This window comes from Ranitomeya variabilis, chromosome 6 (assembly GCF_051348905.1).
Source record: "Ranitomeya variabilis isolate aRanVar5 chromosome 6, aRanVar5.hap1, whole genome shotgun sequence".
Classification (NCBI taxonomy): Eukaryota; Metazoa; Chordata; class Amphibia; order Anura; family Dendrobatidae; genus Ranitomeya; species Ranitomeya variabilis.
Window position 1 is genome coordinate 16,446,957 of NC_135237.1, and position 17,583 is coordinate 16,464,539.

The window sequence follows — 17,583 nt, forward strand, 5'->3', positions numbered from 1 at the left end:
GCTGCACAGAGACCCCCCCCCCCGTATATATATACTCCCCCATACAGAGACCCCCGTATACAGAACTGCCAGCAGCCGTACCATAGAGTATAGGGGCGTCCTGTATACATGGCGGGTGCTGCACAGAGACCCCCCCCCCCCCGTATATATATACTCCCCCATACAGAGACCCCCGTATACAGAACTGCCAGCAGCCGTACCATAGAGTGTATAGGGGCGTCCTGTATACATGGCTGGTGCTGCACAGAGACCCCCGTATACAGAACTGCCAGCGGCCGTACCATAGAGTGTATAGGGGCGTCCTGTATACATGGCTGGTGCTGCACAGAGACCCCCGTATACAGAACTGCCAGCAGCCGTACCATAGAGTGTATAGGGGCGTCCTGTATACATGGCGGGTGCTGCACAGAGACCCCCGTATATATACTCCCCCATACAGAGCCCCCCGTATACAGAACTGCCAGCAGCCGTACCATAGAGTGTATAGGGGCGTCCTGTATACATGGCTGGTGCTGCACAGAGACCCCCGTATACAGAACTGCCAGCAGCCGTACCATAGAGTGTATAGGGGCATCCTGTATACATGGCTGGTGCTGCAGAGCCCCCCCGTATACAGAACTGCCAGCAGCCGTACCATAGAGTGTATAGGGGCATCCTGTATACATGGCTGGTGCTGCAGAGCCCCCCCGTATACAGAACTGCCAGCAGCCGTACCATAGAGTCTATAGGGGCGTCCTGTATACAGCGTATACATGGCTGGTGCTGCACAGGTTGCCTCTACCAAATCCCCCCATACAGAACCCCCCCGCATATATACTCCCCATACAGAAACCCCCCGCATATCTACTCCCCATACAGAAACCCCCCGCATATCTACTCCCCATACAGAAACCCCCCGCATATATACTCCCCATACAGAATCACCCGCATATATACTCCCCCATACAGAATCACCCGCATATATACTCCCCCATACAGAATCACCCGCATATATACTCCCCCATACAGATACCCCCCGCATATATATATTCCCCCCCATACAGAACCCCCCGCATATATACTCCCCATACAGAAACCCCCCTGCATATATACTCCCCCATATAGAACCCCCCCGCAAATATATACTCCCCCATACAGGACCCCCCCGCATATATATATATTCCCCCATACAGGACCCCCTGTATATATACTCCCCATACAGAAACCCCCTGCATACTGAACTCTCCTATATAGAACCCCCCCTGCATATATACTCCCCCATATAGAACCCCCCCGCATATATATTCCCCCATACAGAACCCCCCCGCATATATTTATATTCCCCCATACAGGACCCCCCGTATATATACTCCCCCATACAGAAACCCCCAGCATGCTGAACTCCCCCCACATAGAGAACTCTCCCATACAGAACCCCCCCATACAGAACACAGGATTGCACCGTATGTCATCTATATGACACTTGTTCTTTGGGCCTGAATTAACAATTGTGATTTATTTATTTATTTTTTGCACCAAGTTAATTACAATGGCTCCTGCGGTTGATGAATTTAGTGTTGCCTAAAGGAAAGCTCGCTCTTTTTGTCTTTCTCTGCATTTGTGACTTTTTATTGCAAAATCCTTCAAAATGTGACATTTGTCTGCAGCTGCACAGAAATAAAAAAAAAAATATATATAAAGAAATAAAATAAAACTGCACCAAATACCTTAATGCAGACTGGGACTGATGGGCGAAAACATGCCACCAATAGCAAAGTCATGAGTCTGCGAACATCTGGAGAAGTAAAGGACTCAAGAAGAAGGCTGAAAAGAGAAGGAAAACGTATAAAGTGGCGCAAAATAAATAACGAATAAGGAGCAAACGATAACAAGGAGCAAATGACTCCAGAGAAACGTCAGCGATGGCTCAGCCTCTGTGTGCAGGGCCCGATGTGTCCAGGATGCGGTGATCTCCGGGTGCCGGGGCCAGAATCCCCGTCCTGTCACCGCTCAGACATGTTGGACTGATAATGAGCATTCTTTATATTTGGATCATCTTTGTTACATTTACTGTATACTTTGCTGACACTGTGAATGTCGCCTGTTATTAGAGAGTCCACAACTTGTGATGTATAGGAATCCTTTTAAGCTTTTCTTCAGTGATGCTCCTCCTTCTTGTCTATATACTTTTTTTTTTTTTTAAACAAATTATTTAGATAGTGGTTTGAGCGTCTGTCCTATTATATTCAGCTGTCCAAGTTCCGACTTCCTGATGATATTGTACTGACAACAGCAACCAATCTATAAACCCCAAATAACTGCAGTGTAAAGCATGGAGGAGCAGCAGCAGTCGGAGCCTTTGCTAAAGCAGGAGGTAGATTTCAGCCATGCTGTGTCCCACTGGAACAGAGCTGCAGTGTGAAGGATGGAATAAGCACTGCATGACCAGAGGCCAGTGATGGAGTCTGTTCTCTTCAGCCTGAAGGTTTCCAGAGTACAAAGAAAAATGATGAAAATAAATCTCTTCTCCGTTTAGTACAAAATTCGCAATATCAGCAAAAATCACTGAACTTCCCCTTTCTATTATTATTTTTGTTTTCATAGAGGTCTGATCTCTATTTTCCCATCACAGAACTCCAACCCACCCACATTCAGTTGCAAACTTTTGACTTCCTGCAGCCACCACTAGGGGGAGCTCACCTTATACTGTTTAATATGGAGTACCGTAATTACCAGTATATAGCCATTGTGCAGGGCGCTCCCCCTAGTGGTGGCTGTGGGAAGGTAGAATATTTATGAAGGATTTGTCTGTGCAGTAGATTTGGAGCTTTGCTTCTGGAAAAAAAGAAGCTAAAAATAACATGAGGTTTTGATGCTTTGAGGTGGAACAGACACTTTGATTTCACCCCTGAGATGTAACCGCACGACCAAAGACTGAATGATGGATCCTTTACTACCCTGAAACTTGCATCAGCCCAAGTGTCAACGCCTCTTAAACCATCGCAGATCGACTTCTTGTTTTGTGCAATGAGCACTAAATCTGTTTTGTCCCTGTAAGGCTACGTTCACACATTGCGTTTTTGCTGCATTATTTTTTCTGCAGGCAAAACCTGCTCTCTTGGCATTAAAAAAACTGCTTACAAATGGCAAATAGTAGGTTTTGCTATTTTTTTTTTTTTTTTTGTCTCATGTGCATGCTCATAATAAAATATATATCTATATATCAAAAAAACTGTAGAAAATAAGTGGGCTTTAATGCCTGAACTGCATTTATTTATTTATTTTACCATGTATATACAATATATATGTTTTACAACTTCCTTTCAGGTTCAAGTTTTTGCTATTTTTTTTATCTTGCTCATTGCTTTCTATATGTGAAAAAAAATGTGCATGAGATTTCTGAAATCTTATAGCTTTGGCTGGTACTGTAAACTCAGCTTAACCCCGTTGTTGGGGTGTAATAGTGCGCCCACGTTGGAATCCCTCCCTTTTGATGTGGGCTCCAGCGCTGAGCCCACATCTTTTCACATGTCTCCTGTATAAACATCTGACATGTGCCTCTAACAGCCACGGGTGGAATCGCGATCCACCCACGGCTGTCAACCTGTTAAATGCTGCTGACAATCTTTTTTTTTTTTTTTTTTGGTTGCCGCTACATTGCAATAAAATGAAGTAACGGGCGATCAAAAGATCATATCTACACCAACATGGTATCAATAAAAACGTCAGCTCGGCACGCAAAAAATAAGCCCTCTCATCCCCAGATAATGAAAAATGGAGGCGCTACAGGTCTTGGAAAATGGTGCTATCTATCTATCTATCTCACACCAAATTTTGGAATTTTTTTTTCTCCACTTAATTAAAAAATAACTTAGACATGTTTATTACCTTATGAACTCGTAATGACCTGGATAATTATAATGGCAGCTCAGTTTTAGCATTTAGTGAACATAGTGTAAAAAAACAAACTCTGGAAGTGCACTTTTTTGGCAATTTCACGGCACTTGGAATTTTTTTTCCGTTTGCCAGTACATGGTATGTTAAAACCAATGGTGTGTTTTAAAAATACAACTCATCCCGCAAAAAAATAAGCCCTCACACGGCCATATTGACTAAAAAATAAGAAAAAGTTATGGCTCTGGGAAGAAGGGGAGCAAAAATACCTCTGGTCAATGATGGGGTTAAAATTTGGATATAAAAAAAACTGCAGCAAAAATGCAATATATGAACATAGCCTAATCCTACTTACGCATGATGCAAAGTTATCGATGTGCAGTTGTACTGTACAATTGTCGTTCCTGAGAGCACCGATGTCCCGGTAATCGTGCAGTGTATGGGTATGGGCTGCTCCGATCAGCCGACTCGCAAGTAAAACTCTCATTCGTTGGGTCAAATCTTTATTTTTGGTGGAGCAAAACAACATCGTCCTGCTTCACCAGTATAGCCTGAAATTGTTCTCGGCAGCACATCATCCTGTGTAACCAGTATAGCCTGAAATTGTTCTCGGCAGCACATCATCCTGTGTAACCAGTATAGCCTGAAATTGTTCTCGGCAGTGTTAGGTTGGTCTGCAAGCTAGACCATCAGGGGTATTGGGTGGTTGCCAGATATGAGGGCGCTCGAGCAGTGATGGGACAGAGAATGATCTGTTTCCAACGCCATAAACTTTATTCGCTCACATGTGCCCTTATATTCTCTTTTCGGTGGGCGTATGTGTACATTCTGGTCATGCGCACAGCAGCTTTTTATTACAAATGAGATCATCATTAATTGATCAGGTGATTTTTCCATCAGAAGTGAACTGTGAACAGGTGTTTAGTATCGTTAGGTCCCAAAATCAATGTAATTAGCCTCAGCCTAATAGTCTATAACCCGTTATCTGGCTAATGGGCATCACCAGCCGTCATTAGCTTCCTCATATCAACATAATGTTTAGGCGTAGAAATGTCAGCAGCTCTAATGAAAGGTCAGGACACAGGGACGAACATGTCCTAGCCTGTCTTAACATATTCCTGATTATATTTATTTCTAATTGTAAAGTTGGTTCCTGATTTCCGTATCAGCAGCACATCGTCCTGTGTATCCAGTGCAGCCTGAAATTGCTCTCGGCAGCACATCGTCCTGTTTAACCAGTATAGCCTAAAATTGCTCTCGGCAGCACATGTGCGCAGAACCATCTATCACTGATTGTTTTGTGCATGTATTATGTGGCCTGTTTGTTGTAAGCTAGTAAACAACCGCTAATTGCTAAATTTGTGTCGGGCGGCAGTTGTTAAACCCATAATGTAATCCTCCCTATTTTACTGAGGAAGGAACTTCTTCTCTAGTCCCGGTCGGAGCTGTAGTCACAATTCTCCTGCTTTTAGCTCGCTGCTTTCTTCCCGGGTCTCTGCCATCCTTCCCTGGCAGCAGCCCTTGCTGACTCCTCCTCTGCTGGTGCACCTTATTGTCTTATGTTTGGCTTCCTTGTTCAGGTGCCCGGTTATATGCAATAATAAAGTTGAATTATTGAGTCCATGCAAAAAAAAAAGGAGCAACTAATAACCGTTTCCCCACCAACCTTGGATTACCGTTACACCGCAAAACAGACCACTCTTACATTTTTTTTTTTGCAAGTGAGGCACATGTGGCTGCACTCGTATTAGGCAACAGCTTTCTTATAGAAATAGCGCTGCCTCTGTGCACAGGCCGTCTGCAGTATTGCACCTCCGTCCCCTTCAGTGTACCCGAGCCGCACTGTCAGACACTCTGAGCTGTCCTTACATCTGGTACCTCCTGAGGCTCGGAGGTATCGGGGATGGACGTGTTTGACATGGGTGGTGCAGAGGTGTGGCGCATGATTTCGATGCAGGCGGTGCCTTATACAAGGGTGGAGACGGGCGATACAGTGTAAACAGTAATTTATCATCTCCGCACCGAGGTTCTGCCAAAATGAACATCCGGAGTATATGGAGTGAGTTGCTTGTTGGCTTGTGAACCACAATTGTCGCTGATTGCTGTTACCTTGCGGTGCTGTAATAAAGGCTTGTAGGCTGTGGAGATCACATGTAAGTAACACGTTCGCACACTTCTGGGCTTGTATGAATGAATGAGGTTTTTCATTAGTCTTTTTTGGGAAGTGATGTACCTGGAAGGAACTCTGCAACTTGGGAGAAAATGCACCAAATGTAGCAAATACTTAAGGCACTATTATCCTATTAGAAAAAGGAGTATGGCATGAAGCCACGAAAATGTAGATTTATTGCCCAAAAATTGTCGTTTTCAGTGAGTGGCATTATATTTATTATGCTCTGTCCCATTTAGATACATTTTTTTTTTTTCACCATGTTTGTCTACACACAAAATAATTTTCTGACTCGCCCAGAGCTGTGATAACTTTTTATTTTGTCAGTAATTGCCACTAGTTTAGGACGTAGATCATTAGCAGACTCCACTTAGAAGGATTTAGTCAGGTTCGTTACTTTTTTCCCAGTTGAGATTAATGTAAAATCTTCAAACAGGATGTCCTTGATTATTCTGGAAGGATACGGCCATGAGAGTATTTCCTCTCCGGCGACTGGTATGAAAACGCGGGATATGTGGGAGGGGTATGCATATCGGCACTTCTTATTAAAGAAGCACTCCCATCAGTTTTTTTTTTCTTAATATCCTGCAATCATCATATTATATGGCGCTGTGTACTTACAATTGCTCGTTTTGCCTTTCTACCAGATAATTATTTTCTTAGCTTTTTGTAGAAACATGAAGTCTCCTGTCCCCTGCGTATATCAAATTCCTGACCCAGCTGCTCCCTCTCTCCTGCTAGCGACTATTTCAGTAACTCTTGTAGGATGAGTGAACCCAAACTGTAAAGTTCAAGGTGCATACCGGACACTTAACCCGGACTTCATACTGTATGTCTGTGTTACTGTTTGGGTTTGGCAGCCTAATAAAGCTTTTTGAAAGGCTGCAACACAGCCAATCAACAAGCTTTTAAGGCTGTGGTCACTTCCTGGCCCCATCACAGCCATGCCAGGTAATGGCATGGCTGTAATTGGCCGGCGCACCACGTGACCCTGCCTGATAGTGTAAAATAAGTAATTTAAAATTGCAACGTGTGCTCCCCCTCTATTTTTATAACCAGCCAAGTGAAAGCACTGGTCTTATTATGCTGGGAAGGAGCCAATATCCGTGGATCTTCTCAGCCTATTAATGTCATCGCCCAGCTGTCTGCTTTGCCTTTGCTTGTTATTAAATATGGGGGGACCCATTTTATTTATTTTTTTAAATTCATCCTCCTATCCACATTTGGTTGCAGGACAATTGTCCTGCTTTTTACCCCAATGTTGCTTTTGCAGCCCCTTACTATGACCATTTTAAAGCACTAAAGTTCGGGTCCCCATTGACTTGTATGGGCTTTTGTTCCTGGGTCAAGTTCAGGTACCTAAACTGAACTATTTGGAATCAAGTTTTGCCGAATCCAACTTCCATGGGTCCGCTCATCCCTACTCATGAGTCATAGAGGGAAAATGGACCTCATGTTTCTACATAGCGCTTAGAACGATTCCGCTCGTCCTTTTTAATCATGTGATGTCATATTCCTAATGGAAAATAGAAGAATTAGCTGGGAAGAAAGGCAAATGAGTAATAGTAAGTACATAGTGCTATATATTATGATTGCACTATAGTAAGAGGAGGAGCGCTTCTGTAATACTGGAGAAGACCCTAAATCGCTGAGATGACCAGAAAAATATTGAGATTTGAGAGTCCTCAGTGGTTGATACCATCTTTTCAGTTCACCATTAAAAGGTAACAAATTGCAGATTTCGAGACCACTCCGGTCTCCATCAGGTAGAGAATAATACAAAATCTGAGAAAGGTGAGAAAAATTCCCAAGGAGATCGTTGTCCACATCGGCCTGAACCTTACACTGACTGGCCCTGTGTATTGCAGCAGTAATCCTGACAAATCTAAGTTGACATTGATGTGTTCTTTGACTCCAAAAAAGCAACAAGGAACCAAAGTTGATGGTTTTGGGGTTTTTGTAGACGCTGATACCTTAGATTATAGAGACAGTAGTCGTGGCTGGAGAGCGCAAAATGCACATTTGGATGATTGGACCGAACATCTGCAAACAAAGAAATGTTACCGCGCAGAGTCCACCCCAAGACACGGGAGAAGACGACCCCTCCTCTGTGAAAACAACATTTTTCAAGGCCACCCTTTAAAATATATTTTTCATTTTTGCACCTTCATATCACATTATTATTTTTTTTTAATTCCCTTTGTCCTTCCTTTCTGTTCTCGTAGCCAAATGAGTTTTTTTCCCTTGCAAACTTGAATGGCACCGTTCGCTTTCTGCTCTTTTCACACAAAAAAACAAACAAACAAATTTTGGTTCAGTATTATTATAGCGAAACCAAACTTTTATAGTTTATTTTACTAATTTAACCCCCACCTCCGCAAATATCGAATATAAAAAATGTTCTCCCCATTTACTGAGAAATGGAACTTTCTGAAACTATAATCTGTGGAGCTATGTGAGGGCATACTTTATTACGTGGTACCATTTTTGGATATATATATATATATACAATGTTTTGATCATTTAATTGTTTTCTTTCTTTTTTTTTTCTAACTAAAAAATAATAATTCTAGAGGTTTTTTTTTTTGAGGGGGGAGGGGTGGCTTAACTAGTCTTTAAATAATAATTATACCATTTACTCCATGGCACTTTACATGTGAAAAGGGGTATACATAATAATACAATAATCTTGAACAAAATGAGTCAGACTAATACAGGAGGAGCGAGGACCCTGCCCGCGAGGGACTGGTACAGGAGAAGCGAGGACCCTGCCCGCGAGGGACTGGTACAGGAGAAGCGAGGACCCTGCCCGCGAGGGACTGGTACAGGAGAAGCGAGGACCCTGCCCGCGAGGGACTGGTACAGGAGGAGCGAGGACCCTGCCCGCGAGGGACTGGTACAGGAGGAGCGAGGACCCTGCCCGCGAGGGACTGGTACAGGAGAAGCGAGGACCCTGCCCGCGAGGGACTGGTACAGGAGGAGCGAGGACCCTGCCCGCGAGGGACTGGTACAGGAGGAGCGAGGACCCTGCCCGCGAGGGACTGGTACAGGAGAAGCGAGGACCCTGCCCGCGAGGGACTGGTACAGGAGAAGCGAGGACCCTGCCCGCGAGGGACTGGTACAGGAGAAGCGAGGACCCTGCCCGCGAGGGACTGGTACAGGAGGAGCGAGGACCCTGCCCGCGAGGGACTGGTACAGGAGAAGCGAGGACCCTGCCCGCGAGGGACTGGTACAGGAGAAGCGAGGACCCTGCCCGCGAGGGACTGGTACAGGAGGAGCGAGGACCCGGCCCGCGAGGGACTGGTACAGGAGGAGCGAGGACCCTGCCCGCGAGGGACTGGTACAGGAGAAGCGAGGACCCTGCCCGTGAGGGACTGGTACAGGAGAAGCGAGGACCCTGCCCGCGAGGGACTGGTACAGGAGAAGCGAGGACCCTGCCCGCGAGGGACTGGTACAGGAGGAGCGAGGACCCTGCCCGCGAGGGACTGGTACAGGAGAAGCGAGGACCCTGCCCGCGAGGGACTGGTACAGGAGAAGCGAGGACCCTGCCCGCGAGGGACTGGTACAGGAGGAGCGAGGACCCGGCCCGCGAGGGCTCAGGCTCCAAGAATATTATGTAATGTGCCTCCTTAAGGCTTTGCTATTTTTATTATGGAGAAAAGTAAAGTAATTGCATGTGAAGAGCAGCCACATTCTGGGTTTAAAAATATTTCCAAGACCGTGTTGAAGCCTCAGATGCGATGGTGATAGCTCATCAACACCCCACGTTAGTATTGGTGGAGGATGTCCGGCTCCTGAACGGATGCTGCTCTGCTTTAAACCATTTAAAGGGAACCGGTCGCGTCATTTCAAGCGTCTAAACCGTCCCCAGAGCGTTGTTAGTGAAGAATCTGCATCACACGTCTTTTTCATTAAACACGGCGCAGTAATAATGTCCAAAAAGCAGTTTATATAGTTATATGGTCCTTGCTTGTTAGTCATAGGGGTGTGATTCCTTTTCTGTTCAGTCCCGTGTGTCACCGCCTACTCGGTTTGATTTCCCTGCTTGCGGCAACATCACTGGAATCCCGCGCTTGCGTAGTGTGGAGCTGTCCACACTTTTGTGTAGCGCTAGTGCTCCACTCTCGACACTGCGCAACTGCGGGCGGCTCCTCTCTCGACACTGCGCAACTGCGGGCGGCTCCTCTCTCGACACTGCGCAACCGCGACTGGCTCAACTCTCGACACTGCGCAAGCGCGGCTCCAAACACCAAACCGCGCAAGTGCGGGGTTGCAGTGAAGTCGGCGCAGCCAGGGAAATCAAATTGAGTGCATGGCAACGCCCGTGGCTGAACAGAAAATGGATCACACCCCTGTGACTAAATGAGCAAATACAATATAAGTATATAAAGTGCTTTATATGCGCCACAGGTCATTAAGGGTCATTTCGAGATAGACTGTCTCGGCGTCAGGGTGTGACTGAGAATGTGGTGATGTCATCCCAGTAATAACATTGGTAATTAAAGGTTTCCTAAATTGCCCGACCCTGTGGGAGGTGCTCAGCCTTTCCCATGTACTAAAACTAGTTTCCCAAATTAAAAGTGCTGGACTAATCTGAGGATTTTTTAGTTTTATGTAATTGGCTTAATTACTGATAATGAAAAGTTTCACAACTTTCATCTTCTTTCTACCAGCCGGACTTTGGTTCAGTTCTTCATCTGTTTACTAACTGGACAATTTCTTAGCTGCCTCTTCCAGAGATCAGACCTGAAAAAAACCGTTCAACGTGGGTCTAATGCAATGTTCACCAACCTATTGTAATACTACTACTCCTACCATGCTCTGAGAGCCGCAGGCTGCCCGAAAAAATATCAAAATGAATAACTTCCACCAATTGGGAAGCCTTCATGAGTGCGGCATTGTGAGACTGGTCTTCTGAGTGATGGGCGCCTTGCTGCATTACCGGATAATAGACCCCACCCTGTGCTGCGCCGGTGCTGGCTCATCTGCTCGCTGTTCGGGTTTAGCCATCTTAGCCCAAGATGATGAGGCTTGTCTTGTATTATTGAACTTCTGGAACGTCCTACCTTGACTATTAAGTGTTACAACTATAAATGGGGGTGTGGTGGATGGGGGACATCAGTTGTGAGATATAGATATTAATATAATATATAACTTGTTTTGATACTCTATTAATATCAGTATATAAAAAAAATTATATAATTTTAACACTAAACTCATTCTTCCTGTTCTGTGACTTTTCAGCAGTCTCATTATCATCAGAGACAGGGATACAATGAATCCTAACACCTCTATGTATTGTAGATAGCACAGTAAAGTAGTGTTACCAGTCTTTGAACTCCTGCCTCTGCTGATAACGAACCTGCTGAAAATGCTTCCTGAAAGGACAGGATCTAAAGTAGCCCCAGTGCTCTGTAATAATTACAATATAAGGGTTTGTTTTATTTATGTAATACCAAACCCTGATTTAACCACAAGCTCACCTTCTGCATACACAAAACACTTCTCAGAGGTTGTTTCCTGATTTCCTTTTATTTAAATCAAGATTCTAATTTTTTTTTTTTTTTTTTTTTTGTGCTGACTTTTATTATTTTTGGTTACTATCCACATCTCCAAAAATAATATCCCCCAAACCAATACACTATATAGAATAAAGCATCATAACCCTGTGCGCAGTCCGCGGAGCCCTGACCTGCTGCCAATCGATTCTGTCCGTGACTGTATCCTCCGCATAAATGATAGAACATGTTATTATGTACACCCCTTCTCACATGTAAAGCGCCATGGAATAAATGGCGCTATAATAATAATAGAACGTGTGCAAATTAATGGAACATTTCAGTAAAACTTTCATTTTCTCACTTAATCACAAAATAGAAAATAGTAATTATAATTGGTAAAATACGCCAGGACGGTAAACGATCCCGTTAGTTTGTTCAGTCCTTGGTTGATTTGACACTGCTCCAATGTTGGGGCGCTCTTAAAATCTGAGAATATTTCTACGTGGTGATGGTTGTATTTGTGATAAAAGCTGCATATTTTTGGGGTCTGACTGTTCCCAAATGGTTTGACTCATCGCTCTATACATTGTTTAGGGGGCTGCGGGCCGTTCCCTGCTCTGTAGGGGGGCGGTAAGTCATTGTAGCAGGATAAGAGGGTCTCCCAATATTCCCACTCAGTCATTGCGGGATCGTGCGCAGTCTTCCATGGGATCCTCTGTGGGTTTCTCTGGCGGTGCGGATGTTGGGAGTCGCAGTGATGATACCGCTGTCAGGTGGTGTTTGCGCTCGTTACCTGGAGGGTCCCCACACGGTGTATTAGACTTCGTGGTGCGAATCATTTACACTCCACACATTAAATATTTCTCTTTATTTGCTAATTATGTTCCACTAATTGCTTCTTTGAGAGCTTAATTGCCGTGCGTGTAAAGATTCCTAATTGCCGTGTAATTATTCACTGTGAGCGCCGTGTACGAGAGCGAAAAATAAATCAGTCTCTGGACTGAAGCTTCGCACCTTCGGCGCTGCCTGGAGGAGATGTTAGGAACTACAAGTCTCAGCACTTCACGCTAGTTCTTAAAGGGGTTATTTGAGTCATTTTGTGCAGGGATATGTCCCCATGGTCCATGATACTTGTAATGAGCCTACAAACATTTTCTCCCTTCCTCTCAGGTGACCTTTGATGATGCCACAGTTTACTTCTCGGAGGAACAATGGCAGAACCTGGAGGAGTTTCAGAAGAAAATATACAAGGACCTCATGAAGGAAATCTATGAAACGATGCTGGCGCTGGGTAAGGATGGCGGCCGTTAGCTGCTGACTGGTAACGGGAATATCCCCTTCATAAGCAATATCTATACGACTCTTGTATATCGGTGATGAGCAAAGCAGCCAAAATTCTGCCGTGCACTCACATCAAAGGTGTGCCCGACGCTGAAATCCACACAAGAAAAAAATCACAAAAAAAAGAATTTAGGAGAATATTTTTTTGTAAAATTCAGGACAAATTGAATTAATCTCCAACCGACGGGCTCATCTGTAATGGCTGCTAATTCAGCAAAACCTCGCGAGGACGCCTCTGACACCAGTGTACAGCCAGGTTTTCTATGTATCGTAGATGAATATTCCATGACCCTTTCTGCTCCTTAATAGAGATTTTATCATCAGTGCTGCGTCCCCAATAACCAAGTAGCCGGTACAAGGTGGCTTCCTACAGGATGACATCTCTCCCTCGGTGGTCTTCGGAGCGGCTGGCCGCTATTTCCCCACCTAGAATAACTCTGCCCGTTTCTTGTCCTTCACAGACCTGGGATTCTGTTTCATCCCATGTAATTTACCACAAAGCTTAAACTTGTATCTCCCCATCTAAACAAATCTGCACCAAATGTTTGTCCAAATAACGACCTTGGGGTCTTCCGGCTATAGCGGCCCGATCAGAGGTTACAAACATTTAGGAGGTAATAATACATCTTTTCATTCCTGTCGTGTCACTTTGCATTAATTTCTAAAAAGCACCTGAAGGGTTAATAAGCTACCCAAAAACAATTATTAATACGTTGTGGGGCGCTGTTTTTAAAATGGTATCACTTTTGGGGGATACATACATATATAGGACCCCCAAAGTAATATAAAAACTGAATAAAAAAAAAGTTTTGTAAATTTTCCTTGAAAAATTACTGCTACATATTTTTAAACTAAACCTTTTAAAATGTTAAAAAAATAAACATTTTACAAATGTCTGCATGAGGCAAATGTTATTTATTAATGTTTTTACTGTCTGGATTAAAGGGATAATCGGTCAAAGATTGAAAATGGCTAATTTTTTTGAACATTTTTGACAAATTTCTGATATTTTTATAAATAAACACAAAACATATCCATATAAGGCTACTTTCACACTAGCGTCGGGCCGAGGTTCCCGACGCTAGCGTTGTCTCCGCCGCACAACGGGGGCAGCGGATGCATTTTTCCAGCACATTCGCTGCCCCATTGTGAGGTGCGGGGAGGTGGGGGCGGAGTTCCGGCCGCGCATGCGCGGTCGGAAAAAGCGGACCGTCGTGAGCAAAAAACATTACATGTAGCGTTTTTTGGTCCCGACGGTCCGCCACAACACGGCGCAACCGTCGCACGACGGTTGCGACGTGTGTCAATCCGTCGCAATACGTCGCTTAATGTAAGTCTATGGGGAAAAAACGCATCCTGCAAGCACTTTTGCAGGATGCGTTTTTTCGGCAAAACGACGCATTGTGGCGGATTGCAGTTAACGCTAGTGTGAAAGTAGCCTAAGTTTACCATTATCGTAAAGTATAATGTGTCACGAAAAAAACAATATCCAAATCTATTGGATTTGTTGAAGGGTTACAGAGCCATCGCTACATAAAGTGACGCTGGGCAGATTTAAAAAATGTTCGCCCTGTCGCTAAGGGATTAAATCAAATTGGTGATATTGTTGTCCAATGTAGCTTTCTTATTTAGTCCATTGTTTTACAGGATATCGCATCCCAAAACCAGACATTGTGTCCCGTATCGAGCGGGGAGAAGAACCATGCGTGAATGCCAGTAAGAAGTCAAAACGGCAAGAACAACAGCCAGAGGGCACCCCAGATGGCAGCAAAGGTGCCGCAGTGACTTTATTATATTTCCTAATATTTAATAAGCAAATGAAACTGGAATCAATTCTAAGGTATTAAAATGTCAGGGTAGAAACAACGGCTGTATCGGCACCTAATTACCCCCTATGTACAAGAATAGAACTAATAAAATACTGCTCCTATGTACAAGAATATAACTACTATAATACTGCTCCTATGTACAGGAATATAGCTACTATAATACTGCTACTATGTACAAGAAGATAGCTACTATAATACTGCCCCTATGTACAAGAATATAACTACTATAATACTGCCCCTATGTACAAGAATATAACTACTATAATACTGCCCCTATGTACAAGAATATAACTACTATAATACTGCCCCTATGTACAAGAATATAACTACTATAATACTGCTCCTATGTACAAGAATATAACTACTATAATACTGCTCCTATGTACAAGAATATAGCTACTATAATACTGCTCCTATGTACAAGAATATAGCTACTATAATACTGCTCCTATGTACAAGAATATAGCTACTATAATACTGCCCCCTATGTACAAGAATATAACTACTATAATACTGCCACTATTTACAAGAATATAACTACTATAATACTGCTCCTACATACAAGAATATAGCTACTATAATACTGCCCCTATGTACAAGAATATAACTACTATAATACTGCTCCCTATGTACAAGAATAGAACTACTATAATACTGCTCCTATGTACAAGAATAGAACTACTATAATACTGCTCCTATGTACAAGAATATAACTACTATAATACTGCTCCTATGTATAAGAATATAACTACTATAATACTGCCCCTATGTACAAGAATATAACTACTATAATACTGCTCCTATGTACAAGAATATAACTACTATAATACTGCTCCTATGTACAAGAATATAACTACTATAATACTGCCCCCTATGTACAAGAATATAACTACTATAATACTGCTCCTATGTACAAGAATATAACTACTATAATACTGCTCCTATGTACAAGAATATAACTACTATAATACTGCTCCTATGTACAAGAATATAACTACTATAATACTGCCTCTATGTACAAGAATATAACTACTACAATACTGCTCCTATATACAAGAATATAACTACTATAATACTGCCCCTATATACAAGAATATAACTACTATAATACTGCCCCTATGTACAAGAATATAACTACTATAATACTGCCCCTATGTACAAGAATATAACTACTATAATACTGCTCCTATGTACAAGAATATAACTACTATAATACTGCTCCTATATACAAGAATATAACTACTATAATACTACTCCTATGTACAAGAATATAACTACTATAATACTGCCCCTATGTACAAGAATATAACTACTATAATACTGCTCCTATGTACAAGAATATAACTACTATAATACTGCCCCTATGTACAAGAATATAACTACTATAATACTACTCCTATGTACAAGAATATAACTACTATAATACTGCCCACTATGTACAAGTATATAACTACTATAATACATGCCCCCTATGTACAAGAATATAACTACTATAATACTGCTCCTATGTACAAGAATATAACTACTATAATACTTCCCCCTGTGTTAGGAAAAATGTAACTTTATTCCCTATCCTATAGATGGGAAATAACTTGCTAATTGTTGAGGGTCCCAGCAGTCGCACCCCCAACGATCCTGAGTGGGGGTACTGGAGTCTCTAGAACTGGTTTTTGGTTTTTTTTTAATATCCCTGTCCTGAACGGCGTTGAGGTACACTTGAGTACCTTTGCTTTATTCCTTTATCTACAAGACTGAGAAAAATAGCGGAGCGCAGTCACATAGACAATGAGTGAAGGCTGTGCTAAGCCCCAATCTTGGGGGCCCTAATGTTTGGCACTCAGGAAGGTGAGGGTCCCAGTACTTCTGAAACTGATGGTGCTCGTATCGTACCAGACCAATATTTTCCAGCAGAGGTTCCCCAAACAGCAAAGAAAGGAAGATCACAAAAAAGGTGCAGAGTATGCTCCAAGAGGGCAATCTGGAAAGACACAATATATCATTGTGAAACCTGTCCTGAGAAGCCTGGCCTTTGCATTAAGGATTGCGTTAAAGCGTACCACATATCCACAAATTAATAAACTTTGTTATTACCCCGTTGATATATTATTCAAAAACAACTATTACCAAAAATACCTTTATTTAGAAAATTATTTAAAATTGTAGTAGACAAAACCCGTAGCCCTACAACAATGTGACCAAAAATTTAAAACCAAGTACTTAGGACTACCGTTACCATATCCTTTCTTAATGTACTTTTCTTATCTGTTAGGGGTGATACCACATCTGATATCTCATATCACCTCCCTACTTATTAGTTGTTTGTACCCAAAACAATAGTCGGCCCTAATGCTCCCGGGACTACAACATATCCCATACCCATAGGGGCATGCCGCTACAGAAATGTGCAAACAGACGATAGATGGTACAAAAAGAAGAAATGTGCAATAATGATAACAAATTGTCACGATACCACAGACCTCTTGCTTTATCTATGGTTTAAAGTACACACTAGCCTAATATTATCAGATGATGATCGGACACCCGCGATATTTGGAATAGGGGTTAATAGTGTGCTGTTAAGGTGCTATAGTCTAACCCTACCAATCCCTATAACCCCTGTCCCTACCTATCATGCGGAGGTTGGCACCCCTAAATAATCACGCAAATGGCGCCCCCGGTCTCGTCGACTATCCCTTAGTAACCCTATTTTGCTTAACCTGACCCATATGCATACAATGGGATAATGGGTCTTAGAGAGGGGGTAAGGGAGGATAGGTATGGGATAATAATATAGGGACCAAAGATAACACCGGTAGGTATGGGGAGTATTTAGATACGAATACGGTCAAAGCACAGAAAAACGTTACTT

At 43.0% G+C, this 17,583-nt stretch overlaps 1 protein-coding gene across 1 annotated transcript in view; it reads left to right on the forward strand.

The window, feature by feature from the left end:
* The window catches only part of LOC143781360 (uncharacterized), a 31,496-nt gene that overhangs the window by 806 nt on the left and 13,107 nt on the right, over nt 1-17,583 (forward strand). The window contains exons 2-3 of the mRNA XM_077267927.1: nt 12,715-12,835; nt 14,533-14,658. Coding sequence (XP_077124042.1) covers nt 12,715-12,835; nt 14,533-14,658 — 247 coding nt within the window. The remainder of the gene's footprint in view (nt 1-12,714; nt 12,836-14,532; nt 14,659-17,583) is intronic.